General features: G+C 36.0%; 1 protein-coding gene across 4 annotated transcripts in view; it reads right to left on the bottom strand.

Moving 5' to 3' along the window:
• LOC128208076 (mitogen-activated protein kinase-binding protein 1-like) overlaps positions 1-17,870 on the bottom strand; it is a 48,211-nt gene that overhangs the window by 17,105 nt on the left and 13,236 nt on the right. For 3 of the 4 annotated variants that reach the window (XM_052911403.1, XM_052911405.1, XM_052911406.1), the window contains exons 4-21: positions 17,666-17,758; positions 17,261-17,377; positions 16,924-17,019; positions 16,343-16,525; positions 15,836-15,996; positions 15,486-15,555; positions 14,995-15,108; positions 14,586-14,732; positions 14,346-14,360; positions 13,389-13,455; positions 13,015-13,129; positions 12,638-12,729; positions 12,263-12,459; positions 11,913-12,031; positions 10,515-10,766; positions 9,827-9,931; positions 8,585-8,849; positions 8,144-8,288 (exon numbers count right to left, since the gene is read on the bottom strand). In XM_052911403.1, the coding sequence (XP_052767363.1) occupies positions 8,144-8,288; positions 8,585-8,849; positions 9,827-9,931; positions 10,515-10,766; positions 11,913-12,031; positions 12,263-12,459; positions 12,638-12,729; positions 13,015-13,129; positions 13,389-13,455; positions 14,346-14,360; positions 14,586-14,732; positions 14,995-15,108; positions 15,486-15,555; positions 15,836-15,996; positions 16,343-16,525; positions 16,924-17,019; positions 17,261-17,377; positions 17,666-17,758 (2,353 nt within the window). The remainder of the gene's footprint in view (positions 1-8,143; positions 8,289-8,584; positions 8,850-9,826; positions 9,932-10,514; positions 10,767-11,912; positions 12,032-12,262; positions 12,460-12,637; positions 12,730-13,014; positions 13,130-13,388; positions 13,456-14,345; positions 14,361-14,585; positions 14,733-14,994; positions 15,109-15,485; positions 15,556-15,835; positions 15,997-16,342; positions 16,526-16,923; positions 17,020-17,260; positions 17,378-17,665; positions 17,759-17,870) is intronic. The other variant, XM_052911404.1, reaches the window with a different exon arrangement.

Here is a 17,870-nt window from a genome sequence, read left to right as displayed (position 1 = left end):
TTATGTGGCTTATCAAAAGATTAATTGGCCTTTAAAATGACTATTTGATTTTTACTTATGTAAATAAATTGCCCAATAAAATTTCCATTTTGACATCTGTTTGTTAAATCAAATTGATTTTTTTAGATCAATCATCATACAATAAGTGAAAACAATGCCTATTTCATATTGATTTATTGATTTAAATTTCAAATAAAGAAAAATGCAAGTCATACATCTGTTTGCAAGTGAACTTACTCATCTTTTAGTTAAACAAAGCATGTTCACAGCCATTTAGCACAAATGAGACAGTCAATTTGTTCTGCTCCAACAGCGGCTTCCAACAGTCAGTTTCAGCACTTCAAAGAGTTTTGTTTGTCAATGCACCAGCTTATGCAAGTGGAAGTATAAGCTACAATTTAATTAGCAAGTTGTAGTAAAACCAATGCAAACTGTATCAATATTTTGAGGGTGTATGCTTCTACCTCTTCCATTGTTATTTTCTGGTGATATGTCAAAGTATATGGCAAATGATGGCTGGAGTCGGCTTTCTTTGAAGTGTGCTGTCGAATGACAGACAAAGGTCTTATAATGTTTTAGTTGATTTGATATTCACTTTATGAATTGGGAAATAAAAGTTAATTTGCAAACAGTAGTAGCACTTGTTCACAAAATCTCATTAAAATAAGATATTTCAATGTTTAACATTGTTTAAAAAAACACAAATTATAAAAGAAACATATACGGCAAAGAACCACAAATAAATTTTGTTTAATTAAGAATGAAATGATCTCCCTTGATCACATTTCCAGAGTTTGGAAGAAAACCATTCGTAACGGTTGTCTGAAGGTCAGCAAAAATGGTCAAAGTATTTTGCTGCCTTACAATTTAAAATTACTTTTTTAACCAAATATTAAATATTAAAGTCTTCCAATACAAAAACCAGTCAAATCCCTAAAGCAAACTGTAGACTTAATAGAAACACGTTAAAAGATTAAATCTGAATTTAATTTCACTTCATTAAACAGCAATAGAAAAGTTACTGTTAATACGATAAATGGTGCTAAAAGTTTCCCAAATAATGAGCTTTCACTCTGCACACCTGTCTTCCACTGTCTACAATCTGTGTTGAAAGTTTTCAGAGACATGTTTTAATACCAACTTGTAAAACATGTAAATATAAATTATAGTTATATAAAAGTTTTATAAATAAAGTAATAAATTAGGGATTACACAGTGTCATGGATATTTCTGTTTCTTTTCTGCTTTATGGTGAAATATCATGCCATATTCACCATTGTTATTTTTACTTCAGTGAAAATATGCTTTTATAAATTTTGGTTCCCATATTGAAAAGTAACATAGTGTTCACTATGATGGGTTGAACATTTAGATAGGCATAAGATTCAATGAGTTCAGCCATTCGACAAAATGCAAGGTAAGGCCTCAATAACTATGACAACAGGGGGAGTGCCCATGTCACTGTGGGGCTGACAGGCCTGGCTATGTTCGCTGATAACACTTGACACGAGTCTTACATCGGCACCCGTTGGGCCATCAGCCCTAATCTGAGCAGAAATCACTGTCACATCTCAACCACTCCAAACCTTGACAAAAACATGAGCATAATTCACTGGTGTCAACCCTATCTCATTCATACTTCACAACTGCTATGGAGGTATTCAGACCTCACAAAAAAATATTTGAACATCTATGACATTTTTACAGCAGAGTTCAAGATTTTTCTGACAAATTGCACAATAATCAGTAAAAGCAAAAACATTTTGACACACAATTTGATCCATACTTATTAATACATGCAACAATGCAGATCAACATAGTGTTCTGAAAATAATTTAAATCCCTAACTATAGGCCTGTTGGTGTTCAGTCATTTCCCTACCACAGGTATAACACACATGCTTTAAGTGGTTCTTGAAATTTAGACCCAGCAATGCCCACAGTAGCTGACAATCAGATCCAACAATGCCCACAGTAGCTGAAAATTTAGACCCAGCAATGCCCACGGTAGCTGAAAATTTAGACCTAGCAATGCCCACTGTAGCTGAAAATCTAGACCCAGCAATGCCCAAGGTAGCTGAAAATTTAGACCCAGCAATGCCCACGGTAGCTGACAATCAGATCCAACAATGCCCACGGTAGCTGAAAATTTAAACCCAGCAATGCCCACTGTAGCTGAAAATTTAGACCCAGCAATGCCCACAGTAGCTGACAATCAGACCCAGCAATGCCCACGGTAGCTGAAAATTTAGACCCAGCAATGCCCACAGTAGCTGACAATCAGATCCAACAATGCCCACGATAGCTGACAATCAGACCCAGCAATGCCCACGGTAGCTGAAAATTTAGACCCAGCAATGCCCACTGTAGCTGACAATCAGATCCAACAATGCCCACGATAGCTGACAATCAGACCCAGCAATGCCCACGGTAGCTGAAAATTTAGACCCAGCAATGCCCACTGTAGCTGACAATCAGATCCAACAATGCCCACGATAGCTGACAATCAGACCCAGCAATGCCCACAGTAGCTGACAATCAGATCCAACAATGCCCACGGTAGCTGAAAATTTAGACCCAGCAATGCCCACTGTAGCTGAAAATTTAGACCCAGCAATGCCCAAGGTAGCTGAAAATTTAGATTCAGCAATGCCCATGGTAACTGAAAATTTAGACCCAGCAATGCCCACAGTAGCTGAAAATCTAGACCCAACAATGCCCATGGTAGCTGAAAATCTAGACCCAACAATGCCCATGGTAGCTGAAAATCTAGACCCAACAATGCCCCCGGTAGCTGACAATCTAGACCCAACAATGCCCACGGTAGCTGATAATCAGACCCAACAATGCCCACGGTAGCTGAAAATCAGACCCAACAATGCCCATGGTAGCTGACAATCTAGACCCAAGAATGCCCACAGTAGCTGACAATCAGACCCAACAATGCCCACAATAGCTGACAATCTAGACCCAACAATGCCCATGGTAGCTGACAATCTAGACCCAACAATGCCCACGATAGCTGACAATCTAGACCCAACAATGCCCACGGTAGCTGACAATCAGACCCAACAATGCCCATGGTAGCTGACAATTAAGACCCAACAATGCCCACAGTAGCTGACAATCAGACCCAACAATGCCCATGGTAGCTGACAATTAGACCAAACCATTTCAGTCTTTTCAAAGCCTGAAAGCAGTTTTCCAAAACAAATAATTTGGAAACAAAGGCTGAAATCAGGATCAGTCCTGAAAGTTAAATGTTTTGCTTATTACATTGAGGATAAAGATTTTGTGTAAGGTTGTCACATCTCCTTGTCTATTACTTTGATGTTTCTACTCTACTCTCTAATAGCCAACATCAAAGCACACCATTGAAAAGAAGTGCTATGATCCTTTATCCTGAATTGCAACATATCAACAATATTGTATTCATACAGACACACAAACATATCCAAATATACACTTACAGTCCCGACGACATCGCCACCTCCAGCTGTCAATCACAGACTGGATGTCAATATCATCCACACACAGTCCACCACGGTCCAACATTGTTACCTTATATAACAAACACTGCTCAATCTCAGGTTAAAACTCTTCCCAACAATACTAAGAAGCAAACTCCCAATCAGTGTTGACATTTATCACCAGAAATATTGGGAAGAATTCAATGAATATTGTGATTAAGTTCATAAGATTTGATAAATGTTCCTTCACCATTTTTCCATCGTTTTGATTAAAATATTTTATTCTCTTAAACAACCCTATCTATCCAACATTAAAATAAAACTAATTTTCCTCTCAACAGAAAAAGCTGAACAAACATTGTCATAAAACATGCACCATTACGTTACAAGTGTCTATAGTGAACTATAAATTATGTTTTAATATTTCCACACAAGGCTTCTTTCTGGTGAGTACTATGTCCGTATCTGACTGATAGCAAAGTCCACTAATGTTAAGTAGCCAATTGTGTTTGGTGGCTCTTGAGAAGAAAATCTCCTCAAATCACCTGTTAGTTTACAGATTATAACAGTTTAGCTGTCGATCAAAAGCATAACCAATTGCAAGACAGACTTTATCAGCGGCTAACCTGTTAAAAGTAGAGTTACAAACATACAAGTATGTCACAGAAAATGAATCCAATTATAGACAAGAGGGCCAATATGGCCCTATATTGCTCACCTGATTGGACAAAGAGTTCTAAAGTTATTGATCGGACAACATACTGGACGCCGCCGCCCAAACGCTTGTCCATACAAAAACATGAAAAATATGTATTTATTTAAATAGTTAAAAAAGGCCATAACTCTTACAACATTTAAGTTGGATTTATAATCCCTTGTCACAAAACTAATCACAAAAGAGGACATTGTAACTGCGAATAAGTTCATGAAGTTTAGAGTTGATATCTTCAACAATTGTAAAACAATAAAATAGTGACATAAAATAAAATTCAGAAAAAAAAATTATTAAAGGGTCATAATTCTGTGTAAATATTTTGAAGTATCAGTTTTCAAAGTTTTCCATAACTTTCTGGGAAATTTCTTTGAAATTTTCCCAGTGGTTTAGGAGAAGAAAAATGTTGACGACGATTGGATAAGCACCCTATCACAAAAGTTATCCTTGTGTTTGTGTATGAGTCATTGTGGGTGTGTGGTTTTGTTGTCAGTTTTTTAAATTTCCCTTAATACCAGTGTGAGTTTGCTCTCCACTAAAACTGGAATATTTTTTATTTATATTTCGGTATCAAAAAGTAAAATAGTGTTTTATAATATAAGTGTTTTCAGAATGATGCATAACTGTGAAAAACAAAATTGGTCTCAAAACATGAGCGAGTCCCTATAATTGCCATTCAACTTCTTGTTGGTCATGATGACATCCAAAGTAGTTGAGTTTTTATACTTGGTCTCTGTAGTTTTATATGTAAAAAAATGTACTATCATATCTTTATCCCCAGTCACATGATGAGTGAGGTCAGCATGTCACTGTTCAATTGAATACTTACTTTAAAACAGACAAACTTGACAAATGAATCAAGTATTGCCACTCCATTCAACAAGCACACATGAATGATACTTCACGGAACATTAAGGGATTATGGAGATCAACTGTCAATTCAATTGCAGTATTTTAAAGGTAACACCTTTCTTAATTTGTTAATAAGTGCTTTCTATTGACCTTTATGGTTATAATCCTTCAACAAAAGCTACCATTGCAAGATCTACTAGACCTGGAATGAAGTTTTGCTTGACCATGCAACCTAAAATAGCATTGGTATCTCCATTTTTTTTGGCTCTCATTGGACATAAAAGGCTAGGAAGAGAGTATATAAGTTACTGACCATGAGCCTGTAACACACATTTCATTAACCATTTCCTTCATAGTAAAGCCTTTTTACTCCTCAATCCATAGCCTCATAGTTGAGCCTTTTTTACACCTCTATCCATAGCTTTATAGTTAAGCCTTTTTACTCCTCTATCCATAGCCTGATAGTTAAGCTTTTTTACTCCTCTATTCATAGCTTGATAGTTAAGCCTTTTTACTCCTTTATTCATAGCCTAGTAGTAAAGCCTTTTTACTCCTCTACCCATAGCCTCATAGTTAAGCATTTTTACTCCTCTATCCATAGCCTCATAGTTAAGCCTTTTTACTCCTCTACCCATAGCCTTATAGTTAAGCCTTTTTACTCCTCTATCCATAGCCTCATAGTTAAGCCTTTTTACTCCTCTACCCATAGCCCCACAGTAAAGCCTTTTTACTCCTATATCCATAGCCTCATAGTTAAGCCTTTTTACTCCTCTATCCATAGCCTCATAGTTAAGCCTTTTTACTCCTCTACCCATAGCCTCATAGTTAAGCCTTTTTACTCCTCTATCCATAGCCTCACAGTAAAACCTTTTTACTCCTATATCCATAGCCTCATAGTTAAGCTTTTTTACTCCTCTATCTATAGCCTCATAGTTAATCCTTTTTACTCCTCTATCCATAGCTTTATAGTTAAGCCTTTTTACTCCTCTATTCATAGCCTGATAGTTAAGCTTTTTTACTCCTCTATTCATAGCCTGATAGTTAAGCCTTTTTACTCCTTTATTCATAGCCTCATAGTTAAGCCTTTTTACTCCTCTACCCATAGCCTTATAGTTAAGCCTTTTTACTCCTCTATCCATAGCCTCATAGTTAAGCCTTTTTATTCCTCTATCCATAGCCTCATAGTTAAGCATTTTTACTCCTCTACACATAGCCTCATAGTTAAGCCTTTTTACTCGTCTACCCATAGCCTCACAGTAAAGCCTTTTTACTCCTATATCCATAGCCTCATAGTTAAGCCTTTTTACTCCTCTTCCCATAGCCTTATAGTTAAGCCTTTTTACTCCTCTACCCATAGCCTCATAGATAAGCCTTTTTACTCCTATATCCATAGCCTCATAGTTAAGCCTTTTTACTCCTCTATCTATAGCCTCATAGTTAAGCCTTTTTACTCCTCTATCCATAGCCTCATAGTGTAGCCTTTTTACTCCTCTACACATAGCCTCATAGTTAAGCCTTTTTACTCCTCTATCCATAGCCTCACAGTAAAGCCTTTTTACTCCTATACCCATAGCCTCATAGTTAAGCCTTTTTACTCCTCTATCCATAGCCTCATAGTTAAGCCTTTTTACTCCTCTACACATAGCCTCATAGTTAAGCCTTTTTACTCCTCTATCCATAGCCTCACAGTAAAGCCTTTTTACTCCTATATCCATAGCCTCATAGTTAAGTTTTTTTACTCCTCTATCTATAGCCTCATAGTTAAGCCTTTTTACTCCTCTATCCATAGCCTCATAGTTAAGCCTTCTCCTCTACCCATAGCCTAATAGTTAAGCCTTTTTACTCCTCTACCCATAGCCTCATAGTTAAGCCTGTTTACTCCTCAATCCATAGCTTCATAGTTAAGCCTTTTTACTCCTCTACCCATTGCCTCATAGTTAAGCCTTTTTACTCCTCTATCCATAGCCTCATAGTTAAGCCTTCTCATCTACCCATAGCCTAATAGTTAAGCCTTTTTACTCCTCTATCCATAGCCTCAAAGTTAAGCCTTTTTACTCCTCTACCCATAGCCTAATAGTTAAGCCTTTTTAGAATTAAGTTATGTCTTCTATAACATGTACTTTAATTTTATTTTATGTTCCATAAGTCCCCTCATCAGGATCAGAAACAAAAATCTGTTCATTCAAAAGAAATCTTGGAAGCATTAACCATGATATTCTGAAGAGGTATATTGCAGTTGTCAAGAGCTAGTGACTGTCTGTCATCATTACTTCTGCTTCATTGCCTTCTTTCAACTCCGACCAATTAAGACCTCAAGAGTACTTGGATTGGCTTAATACTTACTATTATAGTACAGTAATAACATAAGCTTATAATTTCATAATTCTGTAACTATAAACTGACATACTGAACTTGTTAATTACAGAATTCATACAACATGTCAGACTACTATGCAACAAAAAGTGAATGACCTTGTCTTATTTTCTATTTGAAAAACAAATCTTGTGTGCACTAGCTGATGTAAGTAATGAGATCATTGTTTATGGCATATTTACAGCATTATCACATTTTAATAAGATTAGTGGGAAATCACTGGCAATAAGTAATCATCTCTAGGAAAGTCATGCATTCATTTCAGCTTTCATGTAAGGACAACAAACTCTGTTCAACCCTTCATTGTATTCTTTAAGGATTGTTTTTCAGGATAAACAATGATGCTTGTTGGAAACAAACAATAACATGCAGACATTAAGTATGGCATATTTTTTATCACTTAATACAGGATAACTGCTCAGGTATTGACCAACAACTGTACTACTATAACTTATCACAATAGCATTAGACAAATGTTCAATAAACATAAACTTGGAAAAGTTCATTAAGAACAGTTTGACGACCGTTTTCTTCTTTCAGGGCAAAGCACTCAAAGCATGTAATAATGTTTTACAACCTAACACCATAAGCCCCTACCTTCATAAACAATGATGAACTTGCCATCCTGCCATTTAAGGACAACATTCTGAGTGTACCCTCTCTCGGAAAACATGCCCCCATCCCAAATACCACTGATGGACCCTTTTCACAATCAACCAATGGCCTATTGTATTTACCTTCATTGACACTGACGGACCTGCCATCCTGCTGCTTTAGTACCACATTCTGAGTCTCCCCTCTCTGTGCCCAGCGACCCCGTGGAGCTTGGCTGGAGCCATCCTTCTCCTCCTCATCACAGTCAGGAACATTCTCCATTCCCATCTGTAACAGAAAAAGTTTCTCCTTTAGTTACCAACCTGTTGTCTCGTGTCATGAGATCGGATGTAAAAAAACAATTATGTGATAAAAGTGGTATATTGTATGTTTGTCTCTCTCTATGCCATTAGTAAGGGGACTTCCTTTCAGTCTTCTCAGTTGTACAACAGTATTGGAATTTGTATTTTAGCACAAACCATGTAATTCAATGTCTGTCTTTGAAATAATGCAATATAGAAATACTAAGTCTGTTTTTTAACGAAAGCAAAAAGCCAGGACAGTCTTGTGTCAGTTTCACCTACATGTTTCTTCACCCAGCTGGGCAGGGAGGCAATTGAAGAGCGACTGTCGGGTCCATCCTGAGCAGGAGATGACACGTCCCCCTCCTCTGCAGCCTTGGGATTCAGTATCTTGTCAGGGCTGACGAAGCCCCCCACAACTTCCCCCTCTTCCACTGCCGGCAGACCTCCCGACATCTTCAGTAGCAACTTCTCTGGGCTGTCAAAGGCCCTCACACCTGGTGCAAAGTCTGGTATGTCATGTTGAAGACTTGTTACTGGCATTGGCCTGAAATATATAGTTGGGCATGTCACAGTTAGCTACATTAAATGATCATTGTCTACAGTCATTAAAATCTAGATAAGAAAAGTTCAAAGAAGTTCTGCATTGGGCAGATATATTAAAGTAGTATACATTAATCTGCTATATTCACAAGTTTATTGTAAAGAAATATTTCAAATCATTATTCTCTTAAAAAAATTATCTACCAAACAGGCACTTTGGTCAATATTTGGCAAGACGGTCAGCTACCGTAAATGACTGATAATAAGAAGCACTTTTCCCCCTCAGATTTCCAATTAAAAAAATGATTTTAAAGTTTCAATATTGTGCAATTTAAATTATTCAATATTATTTTTTGTCAATGGTGTGTAAAGGTGTTAAAAACTTGCAGTGCCTTTAAGCAGTTTAACATACCAATAGTACAAACTGTTGCGATAATAAACATGCGATATAGTCATGTTTTTTCACATTTTGCCACGTTCTTTACCAGATGTTGACATGTTGAGAACAAACACGTACAATATAAGGTTTCATCGTTTATGATACACCATCAGAAAGAATACTTACAAATTGTAATAAAAGTAAATATCCTTTTCAGGCTATGAACTATTATTTTAAACAATTTGTTATGTATTATTATATAAAAAGAAAAATACAACAAAGAAACATATTTTGCTTTGTATTCAATATTGCATGGTTTAAAATAACCATCGTCATTTTCACGAAAAAAAAATAAATATCTGTCACTGTAAACAAATATGGCCACCAATAATTGCAGACAATTTTAATATTTTTTCATTGCGTCCTATAAACCATATTAGAGATTTAAAGTTTTCTCCTCGAGTTTTTTATGGATTGTTTTGCCTGCTACCTATATACGCTAGCGCCTCATAACCACTCATTTACGGTAGTTTATGTAATCTGTTCTTACCAAACAGACTTATATCTTAATTTTAAACTTGAAAAAAATTGATACCACTAACCTGGGGAGGCCATTTGATATGTGTGCCAGAGCCTGTCCTGTGTCAGCCATCTTGTTATGCATCTGACTGGTCATCTCCTGCGGCAACCGCCACACAAATATACATCTGAAACACAGATGTGTGCTTTATTAGTATTCAGGTACCAGTTAATTATTTTACTAACTTTTGACAAATGATGCATTTTGTGTATTTTTATACATATCACTTGTGAATGTTTTTTTGAAAACCACAAGCATTATTTTGGCAAAAATGAAGATTTACTGTGTAAACAAATTCCCTGGAAGTTAACTCGGGTTTCAAAATAAAAATCCACACACAAAACAAAGTTGTTACTTTCTATACACGAAGCATAATTTCATGTAATGATCAGCCACATTAGCATTTATTATTTGGCATACTTTCTTTAATGGTGTCTCCTGTGATCTACCATGTGTTTGGACCGCCAATTTACAGATATTGATTGATTGTCGTAGATGAGCTATGGGCATGTTGGTCTATTGGTTATGTTGACACAGTTAACAAGGTTATAACATTTTCTGCTGACTTGGTCATTTTGACCGAAATTGGGACAATTTTTTAGCCATTTTTTGTGACTAAAATTGGTCCGGTGTGGTCAGAAACCTTTAGCAGCCCTGTTTCCATTATTGAACATTTTCCTATAAACATGACTGTTAATACAAAACCCTACCCATCGCCACTGGTTGTTATGAGATGTCGAAGATCATTCATAAACTTGACGTCAGTGCTAAACTCCGAGTGTCCAAACATGGTCGCCTGCAGGTCCCCAGAGGCAAAGTCTAGGAGGCAGATGTTTTTGTCACTGCAGCTGGTGGCGAGATAGGAACCGGAAGGGTCCAGGCTCATCCTGACCAGAGTTCCTTCATCACCAAGTGAACCTTTGTACTCTTTTTTCTTCTTCCCATTCTTTATGTTGTATACTCTAAAATAGATGTACATGTGTATTTTGAGCAAGGATCTACAAGTGGGATGGTTGGTGATCGGACATTTCTCACTATGAGCCGCGGTCCACAATTTAGGGCCGTAGGACATTATTACAAATAAAATAACCATTTGTACAAAAATATGTTTTTTTTTAAATGTGTTTATGGAGGACAAATTTCCCAATGTATTGTGGCATGAATTTCTGCCTGGGGTGTAAGGCTAACTATAATTAATTGTTTTTATAGTAAGGAAAACATTCAACAGTTATGTTCATGCCGCGGAGAGAATGGCTACAAGTCCATATTCTTTCCAAAGTCACATAACCTTAACACAATTATTTTATATTACAGTACTGCTTGAACACAAACATTTTCCATAAATAATTCACCAAAACACTTCACATACATTCGTGTTGGTCATTCTTGTTATGTGAAATGTGTATCAGTGTTTTTAATCAGACTGGTGGTGTTTGTTTGCCAGCCATGTATTCTTGTGTTGTGCATCTGCACTGGTGGTTCTGGTTTGCCAGCAACATTGCCAGGACATGCATGGATGGGTTTGCCTGTGTTATTGGTTTGGTGGCATTTTTTGTTATTCATTTTGACTGTACATGGCTGTTACATCAATTAAACTAAATTACCCAAATATTATACACGCCTAACTGTTTAGCAGAGTTTTAATGATAGTCAGCTGGTAATGTTTGGAAAACCTGTACCATAGTAGTAAAATAAAACAAACATTTCATCTTTTGTTGTGATTTTTTTTCTTACCATAATATTAAACTTCACAATATATTTGTATGCAACTCATACTGTCCTTTTCAAACCGCCTGATTGTTTAAAAATATTGAGGTTAATCATCAAGCTTTATCTAGATTCAATGTTAGCATAAAGGTGAAAGCCAGTCCAAATATTGAATTTATTATGATGTGTGTTTGATTTATAATGTTTTTTTGCTGTGATGTGTGTGACATCAAATTCAACATTCAATAGTCAAATTTGCATTTAACAGCCATACATGATAAAGTACATCTCTCACAATTTAAAGGAAATATCATGAAATTTTCAACAGCCTCCTTCTTAGGGTTGGTCAGTGTCCATCACTAAGTATGTCTATAAAGAAGACAATGTACATAGCCTCCTACCTGACGTTTCTATCCTGACAAGCTATAGCAGCTACAGTATGCTCAGGGTCCACCACCATGTCATAAAGAGTCATTTTTTCCACCTGATGGGTTGCCAGCGTAAACTGGAACTCTGGGTCCTAATAAAATATAAAACAAAAAATCAGTGAAGACATTCATTGCACTTACAGAATTATAAATAACTTACCACTTGAAGCACTTTCTTGTTGCTTTGCAAACTGAATACCACTACTTGTTTTTACTTGTGAAATACCTCAAGCGTACTTATATCACATAATAATTCAATTGGTATCAACTTAAATTTACAAATGTTTCAATTATATAGCTTACATAAAATACAAAACACTAACCTGCTGGAGATTCCTGAAGAGTATTGATTTGTCTGCTCCACAGCTGATCATCTTCAGTTGGTCATCTGTGTGGGTGAACCGGACAGCCGATATGGACGATGAGTGGTCCGATAATGTCTGCAGGAGGCCATACTGCTGCTCAGTGTCAAACACATGGATCAGCCGGTCACGACTTGATGATGACAGCAGACTAGGACCTGTGTTGAATTGAGCAAATAATAAACATTAACAGCTATTCATATTCCATACATAACTCAATATTTTTGAACATGGTGAACTCTCAAAAAATTGTTGATTCATTATAAAACACACCTTGATGTATTTCAAAGTGAAATATAAAGACTGGTATTGAGTCCTCTAATTGTGTGCATGTACCTGGTTTCCAGTGTGAGTATTCGAGGGAGAGCACCTCTGACTCGTGAGCCTCGATCTGCTTTATCTCTATCAGGTTCTCAAGGTCATGGATCCTGGAAACAGCCACACATCTTATGGGCAAGTCATTACATTTCAGCTTTCCTTGTAGTTATATATGCTTAAATGACTACTGCAATTTTGTAACCTATTAACATTTTTTCCCCCTTTTTTTCAAAAATTAAAGTACAACTATTCCTCTTGTTCCCCTTATACAAAATTAAACGTGTTGTTTCTTTTGCAATATAAGATTTTGGAAAATCATGTTTGCAAAGGAAGCCCATTTCAATATGTTTCAAAAAGGATCACTTAAATTAATTTTACTTTCAATGAGTGAATACCTGACATTTCCCTGGCGGTCACCCGAAGCCAGATGCTGACCATCTGGGCTCACACGGATTGATCGAATGCCATTCTTATCATCATAGTTTGTGTCCGTCTTATCTGTAGCACCAGCTGTTTTAAACACAATTTTTTTTTGATAATTACATCTTTGTGATTTAGTTTTTTCATAACAATTTATTTTGCAATGTAAGTGATCAGCTTTAGACAGAAATTAACAATTTCAAGAGCAAAATCTGTGAAGGAAAGTTTTTCATATGAGTATATCCTTGTAATATCAAGAATAATTCCCTGTACTACATGCAATAGACTGTTTTCAGGAATTAGAGAAATTAGAAATACCTGCAAATCAATTAGTAAGAACCTAACTTACAAGGATTATAGTCGACATCACAGAGTGAGGCAAGGCTAGGGTCCATGTACATGATCTTCAACAGGTCCTAGAATTCATTAAATGGCAGTCTCAGTGAATGAATGATAGTTTTACATGGGTAACAGATTCATTGCGAATATGTGTATTGTTACAAATTAGATACTTTGACTACATAAACAAACTACGCATGTTTTACAGTAGGACCTCTATCTGAAGAGTTTTAACCACTGGAAACAGATAAAGGCCACAAGTCAACTTGTATTTTTGTTTAAAAAAGACAATTTACCATCATAAAAGATTCAAATGTGAGGTTGTGTATGAAAATGTGTCTTGTTGAGGTATTCATTTTATCTTGTTTAGAAATGGGATTACAAAACATAACCTTGTGTGAAATTAAATCAAAGAACCTTTTCGAAAATATGTGAAGATAGCAGCTATGATTGCCTGCAGTGGAGGCACAAGACCTCTCAATAATGAGAAAAGTCACCCACCTCCACTGCACTTATTTGAACTGACAACATCATTTCATATATAAAAATACCTCTGAACATTACACACTAAATCCTATAACAAACAGAAACTGACACCATCTAGCCCTCAACTAGGAATTTAAAAACAATATACAACATTTTGTGATTTTTATAAATGTATAATAGATGAAAAATTTCTTTAACCACCATTCAAGTCTATGTCCTGTATAATGAGGCCCTAATTATTACTACTGTTACATGTTTAGGTAGAGCAACTCAATGGAGTGACCCAATTCTTTTTTCAGATTCAATCATCAAGAAACATGTCTTACTATTCATTTACTATGGCTAAGAAAAGCAAGTAAAGCTTCAAGTAAACTCAAAAAGAAGTAATTGCAGAAAGAAATTTCAGTCCTGCCAGCATTACTTCCCTTGTCCCTTGGAGAGAAGGTAGAAATAGAATGCTTGAAATCAGTGCTGTACTTACTATGCAACCATATTCCTTTAACAAAATAAGCTCCATAGAGACAGTGAACAAAGTTAATGATGATAAAGCAAGCAAATCACTGTCACTATCAATTTCAACACTTAAGACAATCTTTAATACTTTTAAGCAGAAACAAAAAGGTTTTCTATGCAAAAAATAATCTTTTCAGGTTGTGAACTGTTTAAAAAATGGGGAATGATGTTCATGTAATGCAAACGAGAAGAGTGTATATGCACTTACATGTGAGTATATGTTGTTCTTGTACGTCTTGGTCTCAGCCATGTGAGGGTCGAGATTCCAGATACGTATGGTGTCGTCACTCGAGCATGTGATGAAGGAATTGGGAGGTAATATAGGGGTCTTCCCCTCCTCTAACATTGGGTATACCTGATACAGAGGGGCAGGATATAAAACAGGCTCATTCTTGAACAAAATGTATCATTAGATCATGGTAATATTTAAACATACTTCATATTTCATTTCTATAAAGCATAAAAAACAGGACATTAATTGCAGGCAAATGATTGAAATTCATGATACTTGCTTCATGATTTTTTTTTTTTATATTATTGTTTTTGCAAATGTTTTTGATAAAGATCTAAACCTGGAGACGATAATATGAGACAGTTAGGCAGCTTTTACAATATACCTCCACGCCATAGACACAGGAGCTGTGGTAAAGAAATGACCAGGCCTTGCCAATCTTCTTTAGGTCATGGACGTCCCATACATACACACTGTGGTCGTTGTAGATACATGTCACCTAAACACATCAAGTACAATAGATAATAGTGTATGGACATTCCACACATACATACACAATGTGGTCGTTGTAGATATATGGCACAAAAACACAGACAACAGACTTTAGTGTATGGACATTCCATACATACACACTGTGGTCATGTAAATACATGCCACTTCAACACAAGGGTAAATGTTTTAAACTCCCAAAATACAGTTGTTTTACTACAATATTGTTTTTATTATCTACAATTCATTAAAACTGAAATATCAAAATTTAAAATCTTTATTTACTAAAAAAACATCAGGCTGCAGGGATAAACCCTCTATTCTGTCTTTTTCACTCTAAAAACATCAAAGCAAGACAGTTTTATCACAAGAATAGTATACCAGTACCTTTGAATGTTCCTCATCGAAGGCAATTGCGATGGTGTCTGGGTACTTTTTGTCATTAAGGATGCCTTGTCTAAAAATATACATTAAGAGCCGTGAATGAAGTTCAAAGAAATCAGATCATCTTCAATACCAGTTTAAAAAGCTATAATTGTGACAAAATATACCATTATCTGGAAATGAAATGAAACATTAAATTTTAACGTGTGAGAATTAAACATATGTGAATAATAGAGTTGCGCATTTCTTATTACACAACATAATCCTGTGCTGAATTAAGACATAATTGAATACCATTTTCCCACCATTAAAGCCATATAAAAATGTAAGTCTCCAATCATAACTGAGCATACCTGTCGTTTCTAGGTGCCGCAATATCGTTGCCAAGGTAGTGAGGTTTGGGAAGGGTTGCAACATACTCTAGGGTCTTTGCTGAAAACACGCGCACCACACCGTTTGCACAGCCAGCGTAAATGTACCTTGATGATGCAGATATGCAGTTGGCTATTGTGGTCTAGAAAATAACAAAGTAAACAATGCAGCATAGTTTCTTATATTTGACCATGATTTTTTATAGAAATTAATCACTACCTTAATAAGTGGATGCCTTGGACAACATGGGCCTGTTTTCCCAAGTTGATAAAGAGAGATAACTGTTGCTACCAAAATGATGGAAATTTCTCCATATTATGTTTTTAAAGTTTTGAGGAGTAATTATCAGATTTCTGGTTTAAGTTTTTGCATGAAAAAGAGTATTACAATCCTGTGGGAAAAATACTAGATATTTGAATTTGATTTGTTATTTGATACGCTAAAGTGGAATTAAAGTTCTGTTATCAATAACATGTAGACTTTCTTACCCTTAGTTCAACCCATCTGTCCATCTGTCGTTTTTCATTGAACTGACAGAGAAAGCCGGACTGTGTGACACAGAATGTAGATTTCTCCTGTGACCCTGTGCCCGTCGCCACATCACAGAAGAAGTTGTTACGTTGGTCACCAAGGATACCATTACGGCCATTAAGAGGAACTGTTTCATTGATCTGTTAAAAACAAAATGTCAGAATGTTGTATAAGTGATGCAGCATGCTAAGATATTGATCTAGTAATTGAACATTGTAATCAAACTCAACAGCCAATCATATACAAGTTTTATAAGTTGTCCAAAGGTTATGATTTGGGTAGTTTGCACATTAAAAATATTTGACCGGTCAATAGTAAATGTTGGATAAATATTGACCAATCAATAAACACTTTAGCTAAATATGAGCAAACCAAAGAGTTATCCAGTTTTATACAATTGGTTGCTGATCCTTATTACATCTATATCCATGTACTGCAAGATTTACAAAGTAAACAAATAGTTTACATACACGTTGTGGAAGTGTTTTCTTCCAAATGTGTCGAAATCACATTTAAACTAAACAAGTGCCACACCCACCTTGGATTTACTGCTGTCCAGGTACCAGAACTTCACATGACGAGTCCCCACTGTCACAAAATAGGACCCGTCTGCTGAAAATGCCACTGAAGACACCTGCAACAAGCACAGAGAAATGGAACTGTAAATAGTCACATCTATAGTCCAGCTAGACTAGAACAGGAATACATTTGATTAAAAAACTTTAAAACGTCAGATTGTTTCTAGGACATTAAGAAGAGTCTTCACATTTTCATTAGCTCACACAAACAAATGAATCTCTTTTCAAGGTTTCCTCAAGTATTAAAGTAAATATTTTGCATGAAACCTTGTTACAAGTAAATACACCGAGTCTTACCTTGCTGGAGACCTTGTTGGAGGCGACCTTTGAGCCTGTTCTCCAGTTCCAGACACACACCTGCATGTCGTGCATCGTCCCGATAGACACAATGTACTTAAGGTTCGGGGAAAATGCCTGGAATATGAATGTTAACTATCAATTTTGTTTGTGTGTGTTTTATCGCAATTCATAAAGAAGGAAACTATAAAAAAAAAAAAATATTGCAAGATGGAACATACTAATTATTCAATTTGAAATGATCATGACAATAAAGTTGAATATATCAAAACTTTAATATTTTAGTACAGCATTACTTTGCAAGCACCAATAAAGTGAGCTGAACAAGGTTGACCACGCCTGGGTATCACTGTCTACCCAGAACAATGACCTTTGTTAAACTTTCCCTACAAAATCAATACTGACCACACAAATGATGCCAAACTTATGTCCCAAGAACTCTGCCACCTGGGTCTTTTCTGCCACATCCCAGACTCGTACTGCCGGCTGGTGGCCACTCTGCAGAAGGAAATTTCAAGCCATGTAAATTCAAGCTTGATCATAATATTTATCTGCTTGCACTAAAATTCATGCATTTTTTTAGCCATAAATTTTCCAGATTAACTGATGA

Source organism: Mya arenaria, chromosome 11 (assembly GCF_026914265.1).
Source record: "Mya arenaria isolate MELC-2E11 chromosome 11, ASM2691426v1".
NCBI lineage: Eukaryota > Metazoa > Mollusca > Bivalvia > Myida > Myidae > Mya > Mya arenaria.
The sequence above is the reverse complement of the archived record's forward strand: the minus strand, read 5'-3'. Positions and strand labels throughout refer to the sequence as shown.